Source organism: Podarcis pityusensis, assembly GCF_964106645.2.
Source record: "Podarcis pityusensis genome assembly, chromosome: 8".
In the NCBI taxonomy this organism is placed as follows: domain Eukaryota; kingdom Metazoa; phylum Chordata; class Lepidosauria; order Squamata; family Lacertidae; genus Podarcis; species Podarcis pityusensis.
The window spans coordinates 62,038,343-62,066,280 of record NC_138033.1 but is presented as its reverse complement, the minus strand read 5'-3'; the positions used below and the strand labels follow the sequence as shown (position 1 = coordinate 62,066,280).

Genomic DNA, 27,938 nt, shown 5'->3' with positions numbered 1-27,938 from the left:
TACAATCCCACTATAATCAAAACTTGGCTGCTTTGTTGTTACAGTGGCACAGCAACCGGAAAATGCAATTATTTTCTGTGAATGAAGGATATGGAACCTTTGGCTGCCACTGGCATTTCTCCATGGGTACCGTGACGAAGAGAGCAAGCAAATGAGTGGATGTAGCTTTTTTTGTTCTTGTTTCAAAATGGGGTGGGGAGGTATGAAAGGAAAGGAATGTGATGCTCCCTGCCTTTGGTTTCCTGTTAAACGATTTACCCCAGGGCTCTGTAAATATAGCTTTAATTTAGACAAATATTCTAAATCGCCAATAATTGGATCTCTCCAGTTGAGCGGTCCGTCATAATTACTTGTGCCTGGTGCCTTGCTTTGCCTGCTGGATGAATCCCCTCCAGCATATGAATGAGAAGCTATAAGCTGACTTTTATCTCGGAAAGCAGAGGGGAAAGCGCCTTTCACAAACAGAAGGAACAAGCGGATTTAGGGAAGCGTCAAATTGCAAAGGCAGATCTGCTGGGGCGGGTGTTGTGTGTTCACCCACCCACAGATCAAGGTCAGCTGGGGAAAACTGTAGCCAGGGGGGTCCCTATGGTAGGCAGATGCAGAGCTGCATATTTTCTTCTTCTTCTCAGAGACACAGCGGCTTTCCAGAGTTACGCCTGTGTGCTGTGCAGAAACCCCCCTGGGTCAGTTTCTCCCTGGTAACCACACACAGATTGTGAAGCGAGGGCACCAGGGAGGCCTCCCAGCATATGTCATTATAAGCAGTGGAAGAAGCACAGCCGATACAGGCAGATGAATTGAGATTTAACAGTTCCTTTCTCTAACCTGCCGGCACAGAACTTTCCCCCACCTGCCTTTCCCGTACCAGGAACATATTGCACCTGCCAGGTGTTTTGTGCATCTGACGATGGCTACAAAACACTTATGCCACACACACACACACAAATGGAGGTGCCAAAACTGACAACTGGTATATTTTAATGACTGTAGCCTGCTAGTCAGAAATCTGTATGCAGATACGAAAGGAGATGGCAAGACAGTCCAAACTGCAAGCCCTTTCGGAAGAATAACTGTGTCTTGTATGTATAACATGTTATACAAGTAAATGCTTTGTTTGTTTTGTTTTGTTTTTAAAGAAGAAAAGTATGATTGTGTGAACACGCTCTCATCAGCTGCTGATACCACATTTGTCCTACTGAACCTTGCTGGAGATGTGCTGCAACAGAAGTGGTGATGTTGGTGGCGGATGGTGTGCACCACAATTTAATGAAAGGTGTCCCCTGAAAGAGCCCAGCAAAATCCAATTAGCAGACCAGTAAAGACTCGTCGTCGCTGGGGGTGACTTCTGAGAGAGGGGGAGGGGATTCGAGGATTGGCACTTCCATGGAATGGCAACAAGCTGGGCGAATGCCCAAAGGCTCTTCGCGATATGACTGGGGGCAACAACAGTGTCGGCCGTCCCCCTGAACAGTGACATTCACGGGGCTGTCAGAGTATATCGACTCCCACTTTTTGAAGGGGAGCCGGCATGGCTCTTCGCTCAGCAAATTATTCCTGCTGGAGCTTCTGCACTCGGCAACAGTCCTGCTAGACGCCGAACCCCCACCCTGGTGCGTTTCTGCCACCCTCTCCAACAAAGGGTCTCTGAACGTTTTCCCTGAATCAGCCTTGCTGGTCTGTCTGATCTCACCGCTGGGAGGGTCTTCAGTACCCGAAGGCTTGTCATGTCCGTCCTCCGGCTCTGAGAGAGCTGCTGTGCAAATGTTTGACAGAACGTCTGAGGGGGGCGATTCTGCAGCTTCTGTCTCTGAAGGCAAATGGCTGTTTTCAGATTCCAGGAGTCCCCGGTTTGGGCTGCAGCTCCCCGTTTCAACATTAGTTCCCTCAGGAGAAGCTGGGGGGCTCTGGGGGGCCGCGCCATCTGTGCGATTGATGATTCCATCCCCTAGCACTGTCTGGGAAGTGTGGGTGGGGTTCAGCAGCGGGATCTGAGCTCTCACCCGCGGCCGGTGGAAAAATCTGTTCCACAACCTGCCCAAGCGCCGGCGGGATGAGCTCCTCCTGGACGAATGGCGACGCATCTGCCTCCTCATGGCCGTTCGGATGTTCTGCAGGACGGAGGCCTATGAAGACAAACAGAGTGGGTTCTTTTTTTGCCTTCCTAGCTTTCATTCAAAGATAATACACTAACATCCTGGCCAGTGTCAGAAGACGGGAAGGAAGCCATCCTCAGAAAGGAAGCCAGAGGAACCTCTCAGCCCACGACACAGCAACCTCTCCCCAATCTCTTCTTTCCTCTTGAACCTCCTGACCTCACAAATGCAGGGGATTATCGGGATTATCCAACGCCAATGGCCACCTCTGTTTCAGCCTCCAGCAGTGCAAAAGGCTGATGCACGAAAAGCCCCCAAAAAGCCCAAACCAGAAACATAAAGCAGATCTCCCTGCTTGTGTAACTAAATACAGAGCTTCGGCCATAATAGGATCACGCTGTAGAGGCTGGATGCATTTGCCAGGGCTGGGGGAAACGCAAATACAAAACAAAATCCAATCACTGCCGGGTGTGTGTGTGGAGGACTTGTGTATACAAGTATCCCCATGATTTTCTAGGTGAAAAGTGGTGAAAATATCATAGCAAAAAGTGAATTTATTTTCTCTTTCCTCACAGGGTTCTGGCAAATAAACACCAAATCTCTTCATTTTCAAAGCTCACCTTTGCCAAATCCATCTCACAAAGATAAACGCTTGGGTTTAGCAATACTACAGTACTTTAGGGTGGGGGTACCTGTGGCCCTGCTGAGTTCCAGCTCCCAACAGTCTCTGTCAGCATGCCCAATAGTCAGGGGTGGCAGTCTCAACAATATCTGGAGGGTCACAGATGTTCCCCATCCCTGCAGTACTTTAATGCATTAAAACTGTATTGACGTGTAATCAAACATTAAGGACCAGGCTGCATGTTGCTTTAAAACATATCATTTGGCCTTGCACAGATCTCTTCCTCGCTATAAACAGCAGCCACTGGGAATCGTATAAAGATCAGGCCTGTGAGATGTTGGGGGGGGGGCAATCATTCCCTTCTCTCAATTAAAATACCTGTCCGCAAAATACAGAATTAGTTGGCTGGCTGATGCTGGATTATTGCCTGGGTGTGTCATTTTGTAATCATGATGTCAACAATTTATTCAAATAACCAACAGGCACCTCAATCATTCAGGTTCTCGATGTTGTGAGCAAGCCGCAGTCCTAATTGTGTTTTGATCGGACATGTCAGAGAAATGTCATCCAAAACAAAACATCTGAAGAGCATTGAGAGGAACAGAATGAATCTCAATGCATTTAGACGTGGGGGGAGTGTCATATTCATCCCTACTTTTCATATAAAAATGTTTGCAAAACATAATACAGGGGAACCTCGGTTTTCAAACATAATCCATTCCAGAAGACCGTTTGACTTCTGAAACGTTTGAAAACCGAGGATCAGTGGGTGGTCGGCAAAATCCATTGAAAAAATGGAAAAACACACAGTGGAAGCTGTTCGACTTCTGAGGCGTGTTCAAAAACGGAAGCAATTATTTCTGGCATTCAGGTTCCGAATTGTTCGACTTACGAGACACTCGAAAACCGAGGTTCTACTGTACTTCCCCTCAACAAATACAAAACTTTGTTTCTGTTGTGCGGAGCTCACTCTGAAGGAGTACCACAGAACGCAGGAGAAATGCTTTCTAGCTCAGTCAAAAAGTGACTGCATTGTTAGTACAAAGCAAGGCATTTTCAGATCCAGACTCTACTTGCGTTGCAATAATGGGTAGATGACAGAGTCATTTACCTGTGATGCGTTGTAAACAGGGAAGTCTTCCACAGGTGGGATCAGGCCCTGTGCGATCAGTTGCCCATAGGAAGGGGGAGCTTCACGCCTCACAAACTCCGCCTCAAGACGGGTCATCTGGGTTTCAAATGCCCTGGAATCGGGGTGGGGAGGGAGGGAGAGAAGAGAAGAAAAGAGAAAAGCTGGCTGGATTAGAATAGACCAGGTGGGCATCTTTTCTGAGACTGCCATGGCCCAAAGTAGAAGTGACAAAGGCTACCACCCACTCATGACTAAGGCTGCAACCGGAGGCTTTCTTGGCCTAAGGACACGCGGTGCACTACCGCCATCAAACTGGAGCACCCACTGGGGCACCCGCACGGCTCTAACCTAGCCACCATCCCTTCTTGCCCCCTCCAGATAAGCACCATTAATGCCAATGCCAGGAGGATGGCTCCCCAGTCCTGCACCGCCATACTGTCAGTTTGACAGTATGAGACTTCTTGTGCTGTGCATGAAACATATCAGGGCTGGGTTCCGAAGCAATGTTCCTGGGCATAATCAACAAGTTCAAGCACACTCTCTCTGCCTCTTGGCTGGCTGGCTACAGAGAAGACCTCCCACCTGGTTTGCAATGCCCAAACTTGGAAACTATGGTTTCAGGATTCCCTGTGCCTCAAATCCAAAAGTCAGAGGGGCCTGTGGGTGCTTCCAATCTACCCCCAGGCATGAAAGAGGAATGGGGAGAGAGCTCAAGCTTCACCATGGCTCATTCCTGTACCAGGAAACCCTATTTTCCCGTGAGGTCTGAAGAGGGGGAGGGACTGCCGCTCAGCAGGGAAGCAAAGGTACTGGAAGCAAAAGGCCTTAGGCTTAATTCCTAGTACCTCCAAGCAGGGTGATGCAAGTCTCCTGTCTGAAATTCTGGGGAGCTGTTGCAGTTAATGTAAACAATAGTATTATTTTAGGGTCTTAACAGTCATACCACACAACCCTTTGTAAATTTACTTTCCAAGTTTCAACTAGGTGTCTATGTTACCCTGCTCAGAAAGGAAATGAAAAGCCCTCCTAACAAAATGGGTTGGGGGGGGGAGGAAGCAAAGCTGATCTTTTTCACCTGTATTCCCTGGTCCTCAAGGAGTAGAGCTTGAAGGCGCAGCCCAAGGCGATCACCAGCAGCAGCCCGCAGACCAGGCTCCCAATGAGAGCCGCCGTGATGACCTTCCTGGGCACGATCACCAGGCAGTTGTGTTCATCACTCCCATCCTGGCAATCCTCCTGCCCATCGCAGCGCCACGTCTCAAAGATGCACAGGTTGGTGCCACAGTGGAAGTTGCCCGGCTGACAGGTGAAGCAGTTCTTCTCGTCTGAGCCATCCGGGCAGTTCTTCTGGTTGTTGCAGCGGTCGAGCAGCGAGTAGCACAGCCCGCTGTTCCCCTCGCACGGGTACTCGTTCTTCTGGCAGGCTGGGCAGCTCTCCTCATCCTTGCCGTTGGGGCAGTGCCACCAGCCGTCACAGCGCTGCCTGTCGGTGTAGCACCCCTCGTCATTGCCGCACGGGTGCTCCCAAGGGAGGCAGTAGCCCTTCACCTGGTAGGTGGCGTTGAACCCGTGCCCGGTGCTCTTGGACCAGGCGTGGTATGATATGGTCAGCTGCCCCTTGGAGGACTCCAGGCTCACCGAGTGCCTGTTGTTGCGATAGGAAAGGGTCTGCATGAGCTTGTCGCCTCTCTCCTCCAGCCCATCGTACACCTTCACGTAGTCATTGTAGCCGAGCTGCAGGTCAAGCTGCAGGAGAACGTGGCGGTTGTCCTGGGTGTCCACGTGCCACGTGCAGAGGAGGTCCGCCTGGCTGTGGTCCGAGCGGAAGAAGTCGGGAGAGGCAAAAGACCCGTAAAAGTTGCCCAGCCTTTTGCCGCATGAAAGGTCAGGGCAGTTCTCTTCGTCGGAACCATCGCTGCATTCTTTAACCGTATTGCATTTCAGCTCGTTCAACAAGCACTTGGTGGAATGGGCTACGCTGCACTGGAAGGTTCCTGAAGGGCAGATGCTGGACTGGGGCTCGGTTGGGGGAACAGTGCAATTTTTCTCGTCTGAGTTATCGCCGCACTCATCCATGGAGTTGCATTTCCAAGTGCCGGGAATGCATTTGCCATTCAGACAGCGGAATTCATCAGACTGGCAATTAGCCTGGCCCATTTTCCCTGTGAAGTGAGAGACAAGCGTTAGGAAACTTCTCCGGGCACTTCTTGCTCCATGCTGTGCCTGAAACATGAATCCAGCATGGAGGACAATCAAGCTTTGGAAGCAGCAGCTCTTGAGGACTCTGAAATATTATTATGCCAACACAAGTATAAAATTCTCTCTCGCCAAGGACAAACTTCCCCACCAGCTGCACACCATCTCTCCCCCACAACTCACCTGGGTTTTCAGTAGCTCCACTGCAATGGCATGACTTCAGAAGGAGGAGATGCCCTTTCCAAAGGATGGAAGGGGATTCCCTCCCCCTGCTTTTCCTCTCCATAGCAGCTTCATTGTCATGGAATGTCATCTGCCTGCCTGCCTGTGCACCTGCCTTTGGGTCTAAGTGTGTGGGTTTGTGTACATGCACATGCGCACACCTGAGACTGGCTGTCTGTTGGCCACCTTGGCCACCCCTACCTCTATCCCGATTCTGAAAAAAGAACTAACCACCACTAGCTGTGATTTCCACCACTATTTGGGGGGGGGCAGCTGTAGTATGGAGGGAAGATTACTTCTTACTGACCTTTCTGCCCCAACCAGAAAGCCCCCAAATACCTGGGATTGGGGTGCTGTGAAAAGTTTTCAAGTAGGCTCCCCGTCCCAGTTAAGGTTCAAAGACAAAAACCTGAGAGAACAGAAGACTGTAGGCAAACAAAAAAGGGTATCCTAGATGGGAAAAGCAGGTCTGGGAGAAGCTAAAGCTGTTTTACAAAGGCAAGAGGGGAGGAGAGAGGAGGCCCTTTTTTCTTACAGGAGCAATGTGGAAGGAGGACAAATGACTCTCAAATTAGGGGAGCAATAAAGAGCCGGGATTCGAAAGATCTCAGATTTAAAGTGCCAGCAGTTCTAACTTCCCCTTGCAAAGGCAGAACTAGATCACACTCTCTCCTTTCTTCTCTCCAATAAAGAGTGTGTGTGAAGGGGGGGAAGAGTCTCTTGCCAAAAGTATGGCTGTTTCTGTAAAGAGACTCAGAGAAGTGCTTCTGAGTGCCGTGCAATTAAGACAAATGAGAATCCTTCTTACAACTACAGGCTCTGGCTCATTTGCCACAGGGTATCTGTAGAGGGAGAATTTCTGAGGCTTCAGCTGCTTTCAAGAGCTCCCTTCCAGCATACAAATGCTAGAAGCCCAGAGCGATTGCTCCTAGCACTGGAAATCACAAGAGCCTTGTTGCCACTTAGGACAAGTCCCCCACGGAATGCCAAGAGAACATATCACATCAGGGTTATTTTCAACAGGAGAGGCAGTTATGTGGAAGAGGGAGGAGGATTTGCAAAGCTTTTTTGGGTGGGGTGCCATGTGCAGTGTAATCTTATTTTCCCCTCTTTTTGCTGTTGCAGAAAAATGGCTGGTGCCCCCATTGAGCCCTGCCCCTTTTGCTTCCTTGCCTGTACACACACTTTCCTTCCAGGTGGGGCTCTCCCTCCTGGTACTGGAGGCAGGTGGTTGAAAAGCACAGAGAGCGAAAAAACTTCAGGCAGGGGGAGAACTCAGCCTCTGTCACTTGCAGGACTCTGGTTCTTTAAAATCACACTAGTACCTAAAGGTGCAAGTCTGTCACCATTAGAAGCAGACTGGAGGTGGTTTTATTTATTTGATCCCTATTTTGTGGTGAAATCAAAGCAGCGTACAATGGAAATATAAACTCCCAAGAAAATCAAAAACGAAACAAAGAATAAAACAAACAGCAGTAAAGCTGCATCATGAAGCCGAATAATAAAAAACCACGTCAACAGGAGCATGTCCCAGGCTCAGCTGGAAAATGCCAGCTGGAGTAAAACAATCTCAAGAGCCAGTGCAAAAGAAGGCACCTCTATTGGGCTCTGCCATCATTCAGGCACCACCATGGAAAAGGCCCTCCTCCTGCCTACATCCAGAGCCAGTGTGGTACAGCAGAAAGTGTGTGAGGACTTGGGATACAAAGACCTGGGTTCAAGTCCTGACTCAGCTATAAATCGGTGACATTTGGCCACACCTCAGTCTCAGCCTAATAGAGGATAAATAGTCATAAACCTCAGATAGAAATGTTGAAAATAAGATAAATGCAAAGCAATAATCAACATAGCCATTCAAACTAGAGAGAACTTTTACCTCGGATATACGAAAGGCGAAATCCCTGAGCCTGCCCTGAACTTGATGGATCAGAGTGGAAAAATATCCAGACGTGATCCCTGGCAGAGATGAAAGGAGGTGGGATGAAGGATCCACATGCTTTGTATTCTTCTCCCTTGGCAGGAGGACCGATCATCAGCCAGTCTGTTGAACACTTGGGAGAGTCCTCCAAATCAAAGTTCTTAAAACTGACAAGAGGAGGAAAACGGGAGAAGGGAGCACAGATGAAGGGAGACTGACTTATTTTTAGAGGAATGAAGGGAGATCACCATTTTAGAGGAATGCACTAAAAAAAATGCAAGAGGGGAACATTCAAAAAATTACTGATTTCACTAAAACGTTCAATGAAGGTGTTACTTCAGAATGTCTTTGAAGGCAGGCTTTGAGACAGCATCTCATGAAAAGGAACAGCGAAAGTCAACATGACACTTTGCTGAGGGGTCACCTCTGCCAGGTTGGAACACCAACTCTCCTCCTCCTAGTGGTGCAGCAATAAAACTGCTAGCACATTTACAAAAGTTGCCTTTAGGATGCAGGCCAGTCAATTAAAATGGCTCCCATCAATTAATCAACTAAAACTGTTCTTGATTAATCAGTCAATAACATCTTGATTAAAGCTTCCAGCGCTAAATCAAGCATTTGGAAATCAGCAAATGCTGGAAATCTAATTTGCCTCCCCTGCTAGCAAATACGTTGGAAGTCCAGCGCAAATAATTATGGCTGCCAACAGCAAAGCAACCATAGCATCCAATTAAAACAAGAGAAGCCACGATTGTTTGTGACTTTCTCTAAATAAGGGCAGGCTGTGAACACAGCTGAAGCCTTAATTGGCTCATTAAAAACATTCTGCCCAACTCCTTAGAACAAGGAGGTGGGAAGTTAGAGAGCCTCGGTTGTATTTCCTCCTCAGTTGCTGACATGATGTATTACCCAATGTCAGGCACAACAGAGCTGAATTGCAAAGCTTGGTGCATTTGTCCCTCTCCGGAAGGCCATGGGAACAGGTATCAAATGCAGGTCAGACAATGTCTTTGCCTGCTAAAGACGGGCTAGGGCACAATTCATCAGGAAGTTCTGTCTGAAGGCTCTGATGGAATGAATAAGTTGGGCACATGGCAAGATGCATTAGTATATAAAGCCCTCAACAACTTGGGGCCAGTTTACCTAAAAGACCAACTTGCCCCACATGCCCACTCAACCACTTTGATCAGCGGAATTGGCACTACTACAGTTGCTGCATAATACTAGTTCCACATTTGTAAGAACTTGATCGTTTAGTGTGGCAGCACCCGCACTCTGAAACTCCCTGCCTATTAATATCAAGCAGGAGCCTTCACTGGGCTCTTTTCGGCATCTGCTAAAAACATCCCTGTTTATGCAAGCCTACCCAGATTTTTTAGAAAGTTGTGAATTTAAACCTGTCTTAGATTTTAACTTGTGGTAGTTTTAAACTATTCTCTGGAGCACAAGCCTAAGCAGTGTGTATGGAGGTCCTGGGCTGCCAAGATGACAATATACACCCCTCCCTACACTTTTCTCAGTTTTATCTTTTTGTAACGCACTTTGAGGTGTGTTTTCTTTACAGTTAAGAGGTGCACAAATGTTGTGTGAAATAAAGAATAAATAAATTTGAAATGAAATTGCAAAAGAAGTTTGCGGCAGGGAGGAAAACCCATAGCTCAATGGAGGAGGATAATCTGTGCCTGCAGGCAGTCCTAGGTTCAATCCTGGCAACTCCAGCTAAGAGTCAGGTAGCAGGTGACATGAAAGAAGGCTGACAACTTCTGAGCATCAGAAGAGCCCCGTAGCTGGATCAGGACACAGGACGCAGTCTAGCATCCTGTTCCCACAGTGGCCAGCCAGATGCCCCAATGGGAAGAAGCCCATAAGCTGAGCACAAGAACACTTCCTTCCTCATATTCCCTAGCAAAGGCATTCCTGCTTCTGACCCTGGAGGTCTGAGCAGGTACTGGACAGTTTCCTGTATTATCTAAGATAACACCTGTCTTGCTTTTGTGATAATGTGTGTTTTTTAAAATTAAAAAACCGAGTAAAATTTCTACTATCTGCTGTCTGCTGAACCATTCTAAAATGATATCAAATATATTTCAAATAATTTAATGATTAATCACTTTAAACATTTAAGAGCTCAGTGGTAGTGCCCAAGACCAGGTGTCTTCAATTATTTGATTTGGATCATTCCCTGTCCCCCACCCCATTTTTAAAGTTGTAATAAGGAACTGCTAGTGTCGTTTGGAAGCAGCTTGTTCAAGAGGGCATTTGATCTCCCTCCAGTTTAATGTTGAGCTCTGAGGTGATGTGATGTTAAAGATTTAATGTGTGGAGTTAATTGATGTTCTTTTTAGTTGATAAATTCAAAGCAAATTATACAATATATCTGAAGAGAAATGGTGCAAATAAGTTAATACTTCTTTCCTTCAGGAAAACAATGATTCTCCTTGTGTGCCACCTTCCTACCAAGAGGCAGCAAAATTAGGTGGAAGACAGGCAGGCAGCTTACTCCCCGCAACTCCCAAGTAGCACGTAGACTGGATAGGGGCCACAGCTCAGTGTTGGAGCACCAGCTTGGCATGCAAAGTGCCAGGTTCAATCCCTGGCAGCATCTTCAGGTAGGATCAGTTGCCTCCTGCCTGAAACCCTGGAGAGCCATTGCTGCCAGTCAGTGTTGGCAATACTCAGCCTAGCCTAGATCCCTGCCTATTGTGAGGCTAAAAATGGCTTTTTCACCACCACGGATAACGTGAAGAATAAAGTTCCTTCGGACCAAGCTTATGTTGGGCAACTGGTCTGGATCTGAGAATTTATTTCAGCAAAGGTAGACAATTAAAACATTTTCACTAGTAGTACCTAATAGTTATCACATCTCCTCGATCACCTTGAATGTACCAGCTGCAGTTGGTGGCCGGAGGATAGTGGAGTGGCCAGGAATGGCTGTAGATGACCCCACGCCGCTCAGTATGCTGTTCCAGTTTTCCACTGCAAGCAGCTGTCAAAAGCCACAACAAAATGTTAAATGTTAAACACATGTTTTTTGCCACAACAGCTTTCCCTGGTCTCTAAAAGTTATTGTCATAGATATTTCCATTACCCTTTCCTGCTCCTTCTGCTTTGCTAAACTATCTGGTCTTCTGGCTTAAATTCAGTTCAACGGGCATCTCCTGGGAGAACATCAATAGCCCTAAATGAGCCTGGCAAAAGGGATTTGATAAGGAATGCTGAACAGATTTGCCCAAAAAGAAAAAGGGAACAAACCAACCAGCAACCACAGGAAATCCATGCCCAAAGCCAAGTAAATAATACATCATTTTCAAGACCTATTGTCCTGAAAATGCTTGGTTTTCCTCCTCTCCCAAACAGGCACCTTCTTTTAAACTTCACAATTTCTGTAAGTAGGTTTGAAAAGTGTTCTCAGAGAAAGCAAGGCTTGTGGATTGTTGCTTTTTGGATTTCAAGTATCTTTATAAAGAGAGTACGCTAAGTGGGGTTTTTGCTTTGAGCACACAGCTGCCATTGCATGTTCCCACGATAATGGGTCACAAGTTGCAGGAGCCGACAGGACCAAATGCAAATCCCTTGCTGTGTAGGGCAGAACCCCACCAGGAGCTCAACAAATCTCTAATTTTTGCTGTCTGCTTGGGGTTGCAAAACTTCAAAGTGAAAAAGGGTTGTCAAACAGCAGTCACGCTGTGGCGCTTGGTTAGTGAGAACCAGCCTTCTTGCTGGGTGGATCGCAAGTTGTACTGAACTGTGCTATAGAATTTATAAAGTGAAGTTGTAGTCCATTCTTCAGATAAAACTTACTAGCATGCTTTACATACAGCAGAAACCCATTCATCTCTACACAGAAGTAGGCCTCAATTAGTTAAATGGGTTTTACTGCCAGATAAGTTTGCAGAGCAGGAGTGAAGAAGAGGATCCATCCCATGGGGTCCCTTGCCCTTGGTTGGCCATTTTAATAGATGGGCAGGGCCGTCCATGTGACAGTCACATCTTTACCTGTGTGGAGCAGCATGGGGGAAATGGCCTCATGGGACAAATTAGGATCCATGCTGGTCCTGCTTAAGCCTATGGGCCTGAGATCATCCACCACTGGTATAAAGGACTGCAGCCACAACTGCTGCTGCTTTCAACACAACATAATCTCCAAAAAATAAAACAACTCCTGCTGTACTAGAGAATTTGTCCATTCTGGAAGCTCATTTTTTATTGCACTTCCATCCGCCCTTTCTAATTGCAGCAAATACATCTCCCCCACCATCTTATCCTCGTAATAAACCTGTTATGAAATACATGAGGCTGAGAAAGAATGAGTGGCCCAAGGCAAGGAGAGATTTGAAGCTGGGACGGTCCTGGTCCAGTGCTGCCTAATCACTACACATGTCTCTCCAATGCTGTCATATTTTTTTCCTACTCTCACATCCCCTCCTTCCTGCTCCCGCTAACACTCAAGCCAATAAATGCACAGTGTAAAGTGAGAGTGTCCATCTATCTACAATGAAAATAAGGTTTTGGGATAGTCTGGGCAACATTTACTGCATATAAATTGGTCCAGAATGACAGTAATTAATTTAGATAAATTTCTCTCCTTTACTGTGGCATAGAAACCAACATGATAAATGTGCCATTCACAATCTGGATTTGCTGCGTGAATTTTTTTGAGGATGATGTGGGAAGATCTGGACTAGTCTTTCAGCCTAAAGTATCTCTATAGTATCAGAGAGCATTTACATTGTTTTAAAATTATTCTTAAAAGACACCTTTTTCTCAAAATGATTCTTTACAGGAAGTGTTTTCTATCAGTAGGAAAATGAAGCTCAAATGCTAATAGAAAACAGAGGTATCTTACCTAATGAAGTGACAGCACTTTCAATTTTCCCAGACAAGAAGAGGTTGACTGTTTTCAAAACAGAAAAAAATATATTTTTTTAATTTGCTACAGATTACAGTGAAGGCAATAAGTAATTAACAAAATTATAAATGGAAAAACACATTCAGAGAAGGTATGTTCTTCCAACAAACACCAGAGTTAGCTTATAGCTCAGTCAGAGTCTTCATTTTCTTCACGATGGCTTGTGTGTATAATATTTAAGGTATGAGAGAACCTAATTGTTTTCTTTTTCTTTTTCTTTTATAGAACAGGAAAAATGGCACAGAAGCTGTTGTTGTTATAAAATTAAATTTGTATACCGTCCTATACCTGCAGGTCTCAGGGCAGCTCACAGGATAAAATTGCAATATAAAAGCACAAAATATATAATCAAAATCAAAACCAAATAACCCCGCCTCCAGCTGCAATCCTAATCACATATAGTAGGCAGCAAGCGTCACTGGAAACAGTCAGATTTTCTTCTGAACAAAAATACCCAAGATCATGCTGTAGATGTTTATAACATCTAGGGGATCAGCTGAACATAGGGAAAGTGTCACAGCTCAAGTGCTATGAGGCGTGGGCTGGGTCGTTTCTGTAGCAAACACACACACAAGTAATTAGCCATCTGAGCCACTGTTCTCTCAGCTGAACCCTCCACCTGTAATAGTGAGATACTAGTACTGATCTACTTTATACAACTATTTGAAAGTTCACTGGTATCACGTATGTGCAGTGCTCTGAAAAAGAAAGTGCTGCATAAACGCTGAGCATTAGTAGAGAATATGAGCTGTATCCAATGCTGGCTGTACTCAGAGTAGACCAACTGAAATGAACATAGGTCCATCAATATCAATGGGTCTACTTTCAGTAAAAATCATTCAGATACAACACCATCAATACATTCTTTCTAGTCTCGGACCGAAGCAGCTGAAGTTAGAGTGTCTTGTTCAACCCAAGAAAGACAATATCATCTGTGGTAGACAGCAGATCAGTATTACAGGAAGAGTTTGATGCTACTCATAGGCCATGCAGCTACTCTCTGCCCTTGCGCCTCTATCCAAAAGTTTCACATTTTGCAGAAACATCCACAATTATATCCACAACAGACTGACTGTAGACATCACATTGATGCAAATAACTGGGCTGTGGATTATCACTGAGGTATCTTTTTTTCCTTCTTGTTACAAAACGTTCTGCTATCCTGGCTGCTGACCACTAGGGTAATGCAAGGACAGTAAACGTGGTTGGTGCTTTTTAAAGTGATTGCTCTGAAGTATCAACAGTTGGGTTTTACAAGGGGGGTGGGTGGAGAGACAAGAAGGGAACCTGACAAATATCCTGTCCCATCTAACAAAAGAAATGGAGGCAGGGAGGGACTGAAGTTGTAGAATTGCCTGGAGACCAGGTAGAAAAGCAGATGAAGATGAAGACAGCTTCACTTTACTGCTCCCTGCATCTTTATGAACAACCACCAGAATATTATTTTATTACACATTTAATGCACAGGCTGAGCCTGAATAATTATTCCACTAGTTTCACAGCTTATGCTGATTTCTGGGGTCAATAAACCTCAGGGGCCAGGAGGCCACTCCATGTGAGAGACCCACCTCATTCTTAGATACTGCAGTCTAATTGGATCTGCCATTCTTGCTCAGGCCTTCTCTCCTCCTGACACCTGGTTCATGGTGATTGATCATGGTTTGAAAGCAAGTCTTGCTTAGATTGAACAAACTATGATCAGAACGAACCACGAAAGAGAAGCTACACATGAGAGGAGGAGGAAGAATGGAGACTTTGATGCCTGAACTGAGCAGGCTGACTTAATTTCAAATTTCCAATGGGAGGGAGGACGGGGGGGGGGGTGACAGAAGTAGAACAGCACTCTGTGTTTCATGTAATAAAAATAAATCACAACTAAAGCTCTAGGCAGAGCCCTTTTCAAAGGTGAGGTAGGGAAGAATAAAGACTAATCCCTAGAAGGAGGGAGTTCCACGACTGTGGAGCCTGCCACAGCAATGACTCTATCGCCCGTCAACTTAAAAACATGTTAGTGGGATTCCCAGCTTGTGGGTGGACAGCCACCTGAACAGTCTTAAGCAGAAAGCCTCCCCCACTTCAAGATAGTTATGCCTATGTTGTTGGTTTTTGGTTAGCAGATAGATGTCTCAGAAATCTCAATTTCTACTTTGAATAAAGGAAGTCAGCTTGCCAAGGACAGCAGTTATGAAGAAATATCCAGAGAGGCCTCTTCCGTTTACGAAAACAGCTGTAATAGTGGAAATTCTTGATCTAATACCATGGAACAGGCAGGGTGTTTCACATCCTTTATTCTGAGGACTGACAGACCAGAGAATACTGTACATGCCCTTCGTTTTCAAAAAAGCAAATCCACATTACGGAACTCCACACACTAGTTAGTTCTGCCTTACACTTCTAAAGCTGTGAGCTGCATTATTCAAGGCAGCTTACAGCAATCAAACATCACATCACCAAACTAGAACAATCTCAGACAAAACGTAACAGAGGATGGCATAGCAAGCAAAACAGTGTCTTCAGGAAAAAAACAAAACATGATTTGCCTGGCAAGGCAAAAAGCTTGCCAGAAATTTTGTTTTGTTTTTTAAAGTATTTACCAGCTGGCAGAAAACAATCGGGGGGGGGGGGTTTCAAGCACCTGAGTTCCATGGGGCAAGATGCTCCATATTATTGGTGCAGCCCCCATGAAGGCCCCATCTCTTGTCTCAACAAACTACACTTTCATCATAGGTGAGACACAAAGAAAGACCTCTCTCCACTTGATCATAATGAATGGGCAGGCTGGCACAGGAGGTAGTGGTCCCTCAGGTACCCTGGGTTCAAGCCATTTAGGTCTTCACCTTCAAGTGTCATCACCAAGATGCTGAATTCTGCCTGGAAACAAACTGAAGACTGAAACACGACTGGTGTAATATGGTCCCACTGACTGACCCCTTTGCTGAGCATTCTGGACAAACTGATGTTTCCAAATACACTTCAAAGGTTGCTCTATGTAGAACACAAATAATCCAATCTAGATATGACTAAGGTGTGTGCTACTCTGGCCAGGTCTCACGTTGCAACAGAGTCAGGATTTTCAAACTTCTGCTTATGCTAGAGCTTCCCTCTTGCAAACCATGTCTGTCAGCAGGCAGTCTGCATATCCCAGGCATCAGACTCCTTTCAAACGGCTTTTTAAATTCAGCCCATCTTCTTTCAGGTATCAGCTCTTTGTTAACTTTTCTAGCTCTTCTACCTCACCCCAAATCTCAGCACTGCTCTGGGGGGGGGGTGTTTAGTCTTCCTTTACCAACAGAAAAGCAGGAGGCATAAAATGATTAGGTGACTCTAATTACCCAGGAGTAAGATTTATCGATTTATTTCATCCTAATGCATCTTTATCTTGGAGGAATAAGAGGATGAAATAAGAGTTGGGAACTTGCTACTTAAATGCCTTTGCTTAAAGACAAGGGGGTCGTGCAAAACTGGTATCAGAGACTGCTCATACACTCTATCTGCATTTAGCAAGTTAAAACCTGCTGCAAAAGTGAACAGTGAAAGATTACTGTAGACAGGAAGGAAAGCGAGAGGCTGAACACAGGGAAAGCAGCAGCAAATCAAATTCTTCATCCTGACAATACTGAACAACTATGATCTGGATGAGAATGCTCACTGGCTAAATGCCACCTATTCCATCTTGCATGGATGAGGAGCTCCTTGCCAAATGCAGAGACCAGCATAAGGATGCATCCATACCAAATCTGGTCAAATGTTCAGAGCCGTGTCGAAGCAAAAATATCTGTCAACGCAGTGGCTTCTCGTAAAGAACAGCAGAGAAAATATACTCTGTACAGAAACTCTGCATGTGGCAAGCTGTGCCCATTAAGATTCACAGTTCAAATGTACAGCATTGCAGAGTTCAGACACATTCAAGAGCCCAGGGGCACAAGAAGAGCAGGGTTTGTACAGTTTCTCATAAGCATGGGAGCCAGAAACCTTATTTTTAGGTTCTTGCATCTACCACCAAATTTTGTCTGTGAAAAACGGCAGATTGTTCAATTCCCTTGCCCCCCTCAGTGAAAAAAAATCACATTCTAAACCACAGTTGATGTGTCTAATCAAAAGTAAGTCTCACTGGGTTCAATGGGGCTCACTCCCAGTAACCGGGCATAAGACTGCAGCTACATTATAGTTGCATTATGCCTTCTGATGCCTTTATAAAGAACTCCCTCCTGTAAACTAGTAAACCATTTCTATCCTGAAATAATTTCCCATACATATGAAAAACAAGTATTGCTCCTATGTGTCATTAATCTTTGCAAATGATATTGGTGTTTATGCAAAAAAAAACACCCGTTCACAACCCTAGCAGCAATCTTCCTCTCCTCTCCTCCCACCCTCTCAACACAGGGGTGGAATCCATTAACATGTTAACAGCAACAAATCAAAGAAGGCTGTCAGAACAAACTGCACTAACTTGTTTGTAAAATGGAAGTGAGCCACCAACACCACTCCGGGCTTGCCTTTCTGACTACTGTACAGGCTAGCAACTTTGCAAAAAAACCGAAAAGAAAAAAGAAAACCTTGCTGCCTCTAGCTACAGCGACAGAGGCAGGAAAAATGATCCACAAGAACCACAGGGTCCAAAGAACTTATGTCCTTAATGCAACCACAGGCCACGGTTTTACCGAGCATTTCCATGCAGAGTATAACCTGAGTGCAGGGAGAGAAAAAGTGCACTCCCATGAGCAAACAGAGCTGATGTCACTTCATTCTGCAGTGCCCTCGCATGAAGGAAAACTCCCAAGTCGGGGCTGGGGCCCTGCATGCCAGTATGTGTGTGTCCCGGCTGGGCTTACGTATATACTTTCGAGCAAGTTGGATCAAACGGCCTGCACCCCAGCACATTTCTCTCCATGTGCTGCCAGGTGTGTAAGAGAGCAGCCTCGCGGGCAGTTCTTGCCTAGGGATCGCCCTCTCTTTACAGAGCCTCTCCCGCTGCCACCAGCGGGCATCCTTATGGGGAGGGGGAGGATGCACAGGCCACAACTCGGCACCTGGCTTTGCCTGCAGAAGGCCCCCCCGGTTCAGTCCCCGCCGGCAGCACCTGCAGGGACGGGGGGCTGGTAGGAATGGCCTTTTGCTGCTGCTGCTGCCCGTCGGCGCAGGAGACAGGGAGCTGGATGGGTGAGGGAAATCAGCCAGAGGTAGGGTGGGCTGGGGTCTCCAACCGGGGGCCCCCGGAGCAGCTGCCCACCTGCTTGCTCCAGATGGCGGCGGGCCAGGAGGATGCTCCGCTCTCTCCCGCCACACCAGCGGAGGAGCATCTCCGCCGGGCCTCTGGCGCCCTGGTCCCTCACCTGGCCGCCCCTCAGCAGAAACACAGCCAACGGCACCTTCTCCCGCATCCCGCCCGGAGCCACAATAACAGCAGCAGCGACGGCGCTTCCTTTCCTCCCCGCCGTAACGGCTCCGTCCCGCCCGGCCCGGACTCACCCAGGCAGAGGGCAGCCAGCGGCCCCAGCGCGCCGGGCGCCCGGAGCTCCACGGACGACGACGACGAGGAGGAGGAGGGCGCCGCGTCCATGGCGGCGGGTCTCTTCGCCCGGGGAGGTGCGCTGAGCCTCCGGCCGCCGCCGCTTCGCCCCCTCACAGCGCCGCCGCCGCCGCCGAGCTCGGGGAGGAGGATGAGGCGGCGTTTGCCCCGAGCGACGGCGGCGGCAGCGGCGGTGGCTGCGACGGAGCATCCCGCCGTCGCCTCTCCATGGCCTCCTCGCTTGGGCAGCTCGTCCCGCAGCGGCTGCGAGGAAGCGGGCAGGAGGAGGAGGAGAGGACGCCGCCGCCGCCGCCGCCGTTTTCCGAGGCCCAGCCCCGCGTGACGCGCCGGCTCTGAGGGGCAGGCGGAGGGCAGGGCCGCCCTGGGCGGGAAGGAAGGGGGAGCGCAGAGGAGCGCCAGGCCTGGCAGGGCCGCCTCCTCCTCCGCTCCGCCACGAGGGGCTCCGCCGCCGCCGCCGCCTTCTTCCCCCAGCAACCGCCGCCTGTGAGGGGAAGGGCCGGGAGGGATGAAGACCCCCAGCGCTTGCTCTTGTTTTAAAGTCGGGGCTCACTCGAGGGCTTGCGAGGTCATGTTTTTAGTATTAAAAAAAGAGAGAAGTTGCCTCTGAGCATGGACAAAGTTTCCCTCCTGCCTCGCTTCGTGAGGGTCCCAGCCAGTCCCCCTCGTTGCATCGCTTTGGGAATGGGGCTCCCTGACTGACCCCTATGTAGCAAGAAAAGTGAATTCTTTGGGCTCCTCGCATCCCTAATATAACTTGGCTTCGTTTTTAATGCTGTGACGTCATTACTTCAAAGTACGGGTTGTGGTGTGTTTCTTTTTTTTAGTAGCTCAATAAATCACTCCACTGAAATCTACCCATTTCCTACTCTAACTAGCCAAATCTCTATAAAGATTTTATAGCCCCATGATGGTAAACATGTAGCTGATTGGGTTTTTGAACAGTCGTTTTAAATTATGATCCATAGCAGCGGGGAAAGCTACAAATTCGCAGTAATAGATAGGTTATTTAGCTTTATTTTCCCCTTTCTCTTTTCAAAAACAATCTTCTTTAAGAGAAATTGTTCACCATGCACTGAAGCTCACTTAAAAACACCACTGAAGTATTGTGATCGTTCGTATATTGATTTTAGCCGGATCAATTCATGCTGCTGAATTATGTATGAGGCAAAAACATTTATGACCTGATAATTTCTCACACTGTCGTCTGCTGTGGTTCATGTGAGGTCGGCTGCCAAGAACGTAAGAACATTAAGGTTGCCTGGCTGGAACAAACCAAGATCTGTCTGATCCAGCATCCCATTTCCAGATAACCAGACAGGAACCTCTGGAGATGAAGATGATGCCCTTCTCTTGGCTCTTTGCCATGGCTTGTGGCGCTGCTAAGACGTGGGACTTAAGGTGGTGGAGAGAGCATAAAATAATGCAAGAGCCCTGTTGGATCAGGCCAAAGGGGGCACATCAAGTCCAGCATCCTGTTCTCACAGTGACGGTCCAGATACCCAAAAGGGAAACCCGCAAGCAGGACCTGAGTTCAATAGCAGCAACTCTCCTTACCTGTGATTCCCAGCAACTGTCATTCAGAAGCATTTACTGCCTCCACAGTGGAGACAGAAATGCGGCCAGTGTGGCTAGTAGCCATTAATAGTCTTAACCTCCATGACTTTGGTGACCATCACTAAATCTTGTGGGAGAGAAATCCACAATTTAGCTATGTGCTGTCCTGAAACTTCCAACATTCACTGTCTGGCCCTCAGTTCCTATATTATGAGAAAGGAAGGAAAGCTGCTCTCTGTCCACATTCTTTACACCATGCATAATTTTATATGCTTCTGTCATATACCCTAATATTTTCCTTTTCTCTAAACTAAAAAGCCCCAAATGTGAGAACTATTCTCCTTAGTAGGCAAGTTGCAGCTAATCCTTAATAATTTGGGATGCCCTTTTCCAGCTCTGCAGTATTAGCTGGGAACAACTGGAGTGTGTAGGGTAGGCATGTCCAAAGTCTGCTTCGGGGGCCAATCTGGCCCGCCAGTTGGTTTAAAAAACCTCAACTTCAATCCTAAAAAAAGGTTAACAACTTTGGTCGGCCCTCACGGCCCTTCACGTCATCAAATCTGGCCCTCTTTGAAAAAAGTTTGGACACCACTGATGTAGGGAAAGACTGGTGCACATTGAAAGTGCATTTTACTCCCCTTTGCTCTGGGAACGCACTCTTGCTTTTGTGCCATTGTTTTGTCTCAGTGCTATGTGTAAATTGGGCCACTGTAGAACAATTACATTTTTCAAGGCTCACTTTAAACAAATGAAACATTACCCATTTTGGCTTTTAAATCAGTAGAGGACAGGCTGTTGCAAAGTAAACACAAATACAGCACCCAGGCATAAATTGTGAAAACGACTTCAACGACATGTAAAACTGAAGTTTCGCAAAATGATTCTTTGGTAGGAGAGCAGATTTTGCAACAAGCATGTCCTCCTTTTGAGCTAGGAAATGCTGGAGGCTATGGACTTGTTTTTATATGCCAAACCCATTGTATGCCAATGATTCCTGAGATGCAGACTTAATTATCCATCAAGAAGAGAAATTGTGTCAAAGTTTGCAGAAGTCCTAAGACTGTTATTGCACTTTTAAAAAAAACCCTCATAAATCCCAGGGAAATGAATTCAATAAAAGAGGTGTAAACTGGGATTAACGAAAAAGAAATATAGTGGAATTTGAAGGGGAGGATCTAATGACACTGCGGAGTCAGACAAGCAATCTGTGCCTGCGCATGATAAGAATCAGCCTTAAATTACTGCCATAATCCCTAATTCCTTTTGCCTCAGCACCATTCTATTTCGCTTTCTTTTACTGCATGTGTTGCAGAAATTGTGCTCATGAGGGTTTGTACATAAAACTACCTTATGAGGGTTTGTACATAAAACTACCCATCTACCTTATTGGGCCAGCTGGCCCTCACTGAGGGTTTATGCAAAGAGAGGATGGGGTGATTCTTCTAGTGGTGACTGATCTGTTGGTAGTTTTCCACTTCCCATGACAAAAGCCTGAAAGCTGTAGGTTGCTCTGCCACCCACTAGCCCAGAAATTCGCAGCAGTAGTACCTTAAAGTTGGAGCCTCCTTGGGTGATGCTTTCCCTACATGCAGAGTGGATGCTTACAGCAGGCTCCCTGACAAATTGTGAATATATGATAATGAGCTGTTAGTAGCAGCATCTTGTTCCTGCAAGATGAACAACTGCGGTGGATTCCTTTGCATACAACAGCTACACCACCACCATCAATTGTGAAATAAATCAGGGTTAAATGTTGCCATTAACGACTTCGTTTCTCTCTAATGCTTTAATTATCTGTGCATGGTACAAGTGACAGGAAGAACATTGTGGTAATTCACATTTAGCAGTTTCAACAAGGGGGGCTTGTTTTTGAGTAAAAGTAAAGAAACAAACAATGGATGGTGGGTTGGTAAATAGCATGTCAGTGATTCAGTGCTACCACTAATGTTTGGGCCAAAGGTCTCTTATTCTGTGTTTTGTCCTAAATAATTGGTCTTCAGAAGATAATGCCACGTGTGCTTTTTATTTGAAAGCGCTGGAGATTAGCCCAAGTCCCCACAACAGGCAACAGCGCCTCTGAATTGACACTGTTCTTGCACTTAGCAATTTATCATTCCAACCCATCCAGATTGCAAGAGGCAATTCCTAAATCTGCAAGACTGTTCCTTCTCATGAACTATTCTGGTTATTCCACTGCAGGTTTTATTTTATACAAGGGCTCATTGGCCTTTGTTTTCAGTGCTTTTAAGGTTTGACTCTGGAAGATATTAAGTAAAAATAAGTGAAAGCCCTCTTGAGCCGGTACAGAGGGCATTGTACAGAGGGTTGTATCCAAAGCTATTCATACTCATGGTAAATCCACTTGAATTAATGGACATGACAAACACAAGTCCATTAATTTCAGTGGGGCTAATCTGAGCATAATTTAGCTGCATACAATGCAGAGTCTCCATAGAGCAGGAATCAAGGAGACGAGCTACTGGATCAGCTGGTGTTTCTAGACAGGCTAGTGGAGACTGAGCCCCACAATCCCTTTTGCTTGAAATTAAGCAATGTTCCACCACCTAGCCAAGCATTTTATATTGTGGCAGGCCTGCTTTATATTAGCAATTACTTTAGAGCAATTGTTTAGAAAAAAATTCATTTCTCCCTTGAAAGGTTTCAGTAGCCTTCGCTAATTGTTACCAAGGCAGCACAAATCAATCTCGTTAAACTCCTTGTAGAAAGTGCATATTGTTAAGATTATCAATATATATTTGCAGGCCCGTTTAGATTTCCCAGCTCCCCTAAGATCACAGTTGGATAACCATGATGGGCTGCATACACACCATACATTTAAAGCACATGCCTATCAAAAACAGAATCCCGGAACAATAGTTTACCCACTCACAGAGCTACAATTTCCCTCCCCCTTAACAAACTACAATTCTCAGGATTCTTTTCTGGGGGTGGGGAGTGAAATGTGCTTTGAATATATGTTGTGTACACAACCATCATTTACTGCAGAGCATGTTGAGTTACTTGACATCTCAAACCTAAAAATTTACTTGGAAGAAAGAGCAGAACTACACATCACTGGTGGCTGCTGCCCAAGGCCTTGAAATAATAAAACAAATACTTCCAAAGCTACAATAAAGCATCAGAAGACAGAGTCCAGTAAAAATCAACCAATCAATCTAAAATTCAGAACAGATATAATGTTGCGAGATTGGACAGGAAAGCATTAATTCAGACAGAAGTACTTTAAGCCCACCATCTACATGCATTTAACATGTGCGCATAGCAAAAAAAATTTAAAAAAGAAAAAGAGGTGGGGTTCTGGGAAAAATGATGTTGGCAGTCCCACCTGTCATTGAACCCAATGGGTTTTGACTATAAGTGATTTTTTGCTTGAGACACATGCAGACTTATTGTATTCCCTCAATGGTTGCAGGAATGACTTGCTCACCATGGCAAGACAGCTTGAGCATATAACACCAATCCTGGCCTGACTGTTCTGGCTGCCAATTAGTTTAAGGGCCCAATTCAAAGTGTTGGTTTTGACCTATACAGCCTTTAACGGCTCAAGACCACAATATGTCAAGGACCACCTCTTCCCATATGAACCATTATCGGAGTGGTTTAACCATTGACTCCTAATTTTCCAGGGAAATGTAATTATGTGAAGGAAGGGGAGGGATCTTCTGACAACTCTCAGCACCCTTAACAAACTACGTACAATTTGCAGGATCCTTTGGAGGAAGCCATGACTGTTTAAAGTGGGGTAATACTGCTTTAAATGTATAGTGCAGATGGGGCCTTAATAAGCTCATTTTAAGGTATATAAATCTTGCCCTCACATCCACTCCTTGCCCTTCAGCTCTCTGAGGAGTTCCCCCAAGTGCTGCTTTCACTTCCAACCAAACAACGCAACAGCTGGAACAATAATGCACAAGCATCTCCCCACTTCCCTGTCATTCCTTATTCCGACAACTGATTTATATTGTGGCTTTTATTATTACCCTGATTCAAAAGTCGTAACATGACAGTATTAAGTGATTCTGATCTACTTTAAGAGGCTGCATTTATTGTTTTCTATGCCTGCTTCCAAGCCTTTTAATAGTTAATAGAATACAGACTGTAATTTATTTTATTGCAAATCTCTCTCCACCCACCTGCAAGCCATATAAAATCTAGCCATTGCTTGTTCTTGGGGGGGGGGGGTGAGAGAGAGAAGGGAAATACAGGAAATATAACATGAAGCGATCCCAGTTGTGGTCCATTGAATGTACAGTAGTCAGATGAAAGCGTCATTCCACAATGTTCCATGTGATGCTAGTGATGGAAGCCATGCTTAATAGCTTGTACTATTCAATAAAAGGATGTCATGTTGCATAAAAGTTGCTGTTTTTCTTTCCAGTCTTGTTATAAGGCCATTAATTTGTCCATAAGGATGGAGTTCCATACCTGTGACAGCCAAGCTTCTAAGAGATTTACATCCAGCTCTGATTTCTGTTGCTGCTTTCGTTTGTGACTCCTTTACCGAAAGCATTCCCTCCTTGGCAGTCCTGTCCTTTTCAGGAAAAGTACTTGGTGATGCTGCTCTTTGTTTCCAGGGGTACCCTTCCACAGTGTTGCTTGTCTTTTGGTCATTGACATCTTTCTGGGAAGTGACTTTGTTCCTCCTGCCTGTTTTAATTTTACGTGACGTACCTGTACACCATTTGACTTCAGCAAAGTCCCTGAATTGCACAGTATTTCCTTCTGCCAAACCAACCCTCTGAGAAGACGGATTGCCCTCATGTTTTTACCTCTCCTTCCCCATCGCTTTGTTCTTTATACACGTTCCCAACCAATTGATCTTTGGCATCTTAACAAAGAAAACTAAAGTCCATTTTGAAAATGCTTGCAAAGCCATTTTAAATATGCCCAAAACGGAGAACATACTCCAGAAGTGGAGTATTGCTCCTGTGAGGCTGCTCTGTAGGCAGGAAAAGTGCCAAAATATTCCAGGAATATTGAAGTCCCACAGGACTCAGCCCTCCAGAAGTTTTGAGACTACAATTCCCATCATCTCTGACCGTTGGTCCTGCTAGCTAGGGATCATGGGAGTTGTAGGCCAAAAACATCTGGAAGGCTAAGGTTGAGGAAGCCTGATCTACACTATTTTTCACAAGGCCCTTGTGGACTTTTCCAGTGCAAGCCACCCAAGTTGTTGTTGTTGTTGTTGCTGCTGCTGCTGCTGCTAGCATTTACATTCCACCTTTCACCACACAGTCCTGGGGTGGGATTACATATCCTAAGGGTTCACCCACCCACAAAGGCCTGTGGGAACAAGTACATTTAGACATGCCATTGAGATGTGTTCATTGACGAGGTTAGATACATCTAGGAGGGAAGGGTATTCCACAATCTGGAGGTCACTATAGAAGAGGCCCTATCGCACCCCCACCCCCACTCCCACCCCATGAACTTCACATGACAGTGGAATTTCCAGCAGCCCACCACAACCTTGCAGGACTCAACACCTATACTATCCTCTATGGGAGGAGATCCTCCTTCTGAGACTTGGCGCTTGGTTCATATGGTACAGTAAGCCTGCAACTTAGCATGTGTTATGTTCCGGGGATCACACATAAAGCCAAAACCAATATAGTCATTGGGTTGGATGGCAGGTGGGATTGCCAAAGTCGTTTCCCCCATAAGCCTGCCCCCTTTCCACCCTTATTTGTTTGTTTGTTTGTTTGTTTGTTTGCCACACATGTAAAGCTGAATGTGCACAAGTTAAAGGCATGTATGTAAGTTGTGGGCTTACTGTAATCACAGTAACCCAGACAACATTTTTACCAGTGGTTGTGTTTGCATCTAAGAAATCATTTACAGTTGTACCTTGGTTCTTGAACAGATTGTGTTCCGGGAGTCTGTTCAAAAACCAAGGCACAGTTTCCGATTGGCTGCAGAAGCGTCCTGCAGCTAATCGGAGGCTGTGGAAGTCACACCAGATGTTCAGCTTCCAAAAATTATTCAAAAGCCGGAACACTCACTTCCGGGTTTCGATCGTTCGGGAGTTGATTTGTTTGGGAGCCAAGGCGTTTGAGATCCAAGGTACGACTGTACTCACTTAAAGCTGCAGTCCTAAGTACAGTAGCCTGGGATGATCCCCAATGAATTCAGGACTCACTTCTGAGTAGACATACCGGTAATCAAGACAGTGCTGTAAGGCTGCAATATTGCCCTTGAGTTATGCTGGTTGGACCAGGGTAAGATTGTTACTAAGCCATCAACCACAGGGCAACCCTAAGCATGGGCATAGCCAAGGGGGGGAAGGGAGGGACAGCTTTCCCCCCAACAATAAAAATAAATAAAAATACATAGCAAACTGAGGTTCTGTCCCCGCCTAACAAAAGGCCTGGCTACGCCCATGACCCTAAGTAATGATAGTACAGGGGAGGTAGGACAGTGTTATGGCGACATAATGTCCAGTCAGTGTAAGTATCCATTTTTTGCATAATAAGGAGGAAATGGGCAGCTCCAGATGCTCTGAATGGGAGGATGGGGGAAGAGGCCAGGATAAAGTCTGGAAACCTCACTAAGGGACAAACCTCCACCATCACTGAGATTTGCTTGTGAAAGTCTCAGTGACACTTTCTGACCACTATCCAAAGTAAATTTCACAGAGTTCCTCCCTAGTGAGGGGGTTTAGGATTGTAACCTAAACTGGATCGACCCTTTGGATTGAATTAATCGACTTGATAAAGCACTTCCTGGCACATATTGATGCATGCCCCTCTGCGAGTTTTCGCCTGTATTGATGACGGCAAGGAAATAAGCAGGGACAGCAGTGGTTCCGGATTAATCTGGACAACTACACAAACGCATGACTATAAATAGATGGATGGATGAATGAATGAATGAATGTAGAATGATGTGACAAACACTGTTCCCTTCAAAGCCTGCGTGGTCGGAATAAGCAGGATTCTGAAAAACATACCATACCTTGTCAAGTTTCTCTGTGTGTGTCTGTCTTCAGAATAATGCGTCACCAGTGGGCATCTGCTGAACATCCTCTTTAACATGTTAAGCACCAAGGAAGGAAGCATAAAGGAATAGGAAATATTAAAGAATAAAGAGGGTCATCCACAGGAGCAGGAAGGTGTTTCCCCCTATGCCTGGCATAGTTAAAAAGTGGCCCTGTTTAAAGGAAGGAGAAACACATCCACACAAAAATCGGCAGTTCAAGTCTAAAAGGTGCAGGCAACAAACATACTTCAGTGTAAAAAAAAATAAACCGTATTTTCTGCAAGATGTCAAACTACTGCCACACACGTAAGATTATTTCTCTCTCTTGTTATGATAACCCATTTTTGCAAAAAGGTGTACATTTACTCGTGACCGTAATCGCAAAGGGTTCGGCTGTGGGTTCGGCCCCCCCCCCCCGTGCGCGCGTGGATCCGCGATGGGGCTGCCGCCGGGGGGGTGGGGCATGGGGGCTGCTCTTAAGGGCGCCTAGGAAGGGCATCGGGCATCCTGCAAAGCGGGCGCCGGGCCACGAGCCCCTTGCAAAGAGGCGCGCAGCAGCAAAACCTTTAAGCAGCACCTGGAGCGAAGGAGGCGGAGGATCCGAGCGCGCCTCTCTCGCTCTTTCTCCAGCCGAGCAGGGCGGGTGGGCATAAAAATAAGGCCGCCTCCTGCAGGCGCAGGCAAAACAGAGGCGACTCCTCTGCAGGCACCGCTGGGATTCGAACCCAGGATCTCCTGTTTACTAGACAGGCGCTTT

At 46.2% G+C, this 27,938-nt stretch overlaps 1 protein-coding gene across 3 annotated transcripts; it reads right to left on the bottom strand.

Moving 5' to 3' along the window:
- Positions 1 to 964: 964 nt before the first annotated feature.
- Positions 965 to 19,424, bottom strand: LRP3 (LDL receptor related protein 3). 3 transcript variants are annotated; one of them, XM_081016659.1, is made up of 7 exons: positions 18,568 to 19,424; positions 13,033 to 13,080; positions 11,034 to 11,172; positions 8,145 to 8,353; positions 4,926 to 6,012; positions 3,830 to 3,962; positions 965 to 2,126 (listed from the first exon to the last, which is right to left on the bottom strand). In XM_081016659.1, the coding sequence occupies exons 1-7, from the start codon at positions 18,656 to 18,658 to the stop codon at positions 1,308 to 1,310; spliced, it is 2,526 nt and encodes an 841-aa protein (XP_080872785.1). In that variant the 5' UTR covers positions 18,659 to 19,424; the 3' UTR covers positions 965 to 1,307. The 3 variants fall into 3 exon arrangements, with proteins under 3 accessions (XP_080872785.1, XP_080872784.1, XP_080872786.1); XM_081016658.1 differs by lacking the exon at positions 18,568 to 19,424 and adding an exon at positions 18,329 to 18,494; XM_081016660.1 differs by lacking the exons at positions 8,145 to 8,353; positions 13,033 to 13,080; positions 18,568 to 19,424 and having other exon boundaries at positions 11,034 to 11,173.
- Between the last annotated feature and the right edge of the window lie 8,514 nt (positions 19,425 to 27,938).

Excerpts from the sequence above, each read along its gene's own strand:
- LRP3 (XM_081016658.1), bottom strand. The coding sequence starts at position 18,479 with ATGCGGGAGAAGGTGCCGTTGGCTGTGTTTCTGCTGAGGGGCGGCCAG. Across the intron at positions 13,081-18,328 it reads CCGCCATCTGGAGCAAGCAG|TCAACCTCTTCTTGTCTGGG; the intron begins GTGGGCAGCTGC and ends TTTTGAAAACAG. Across the intron at positions 2,127-3,829 it reads CTGTTTACAACGCATCACAG|GCCTCCGTCCTGCAGAACAT; the intron begins GTAAATGACTCT and ends TTGTCTTCATAG.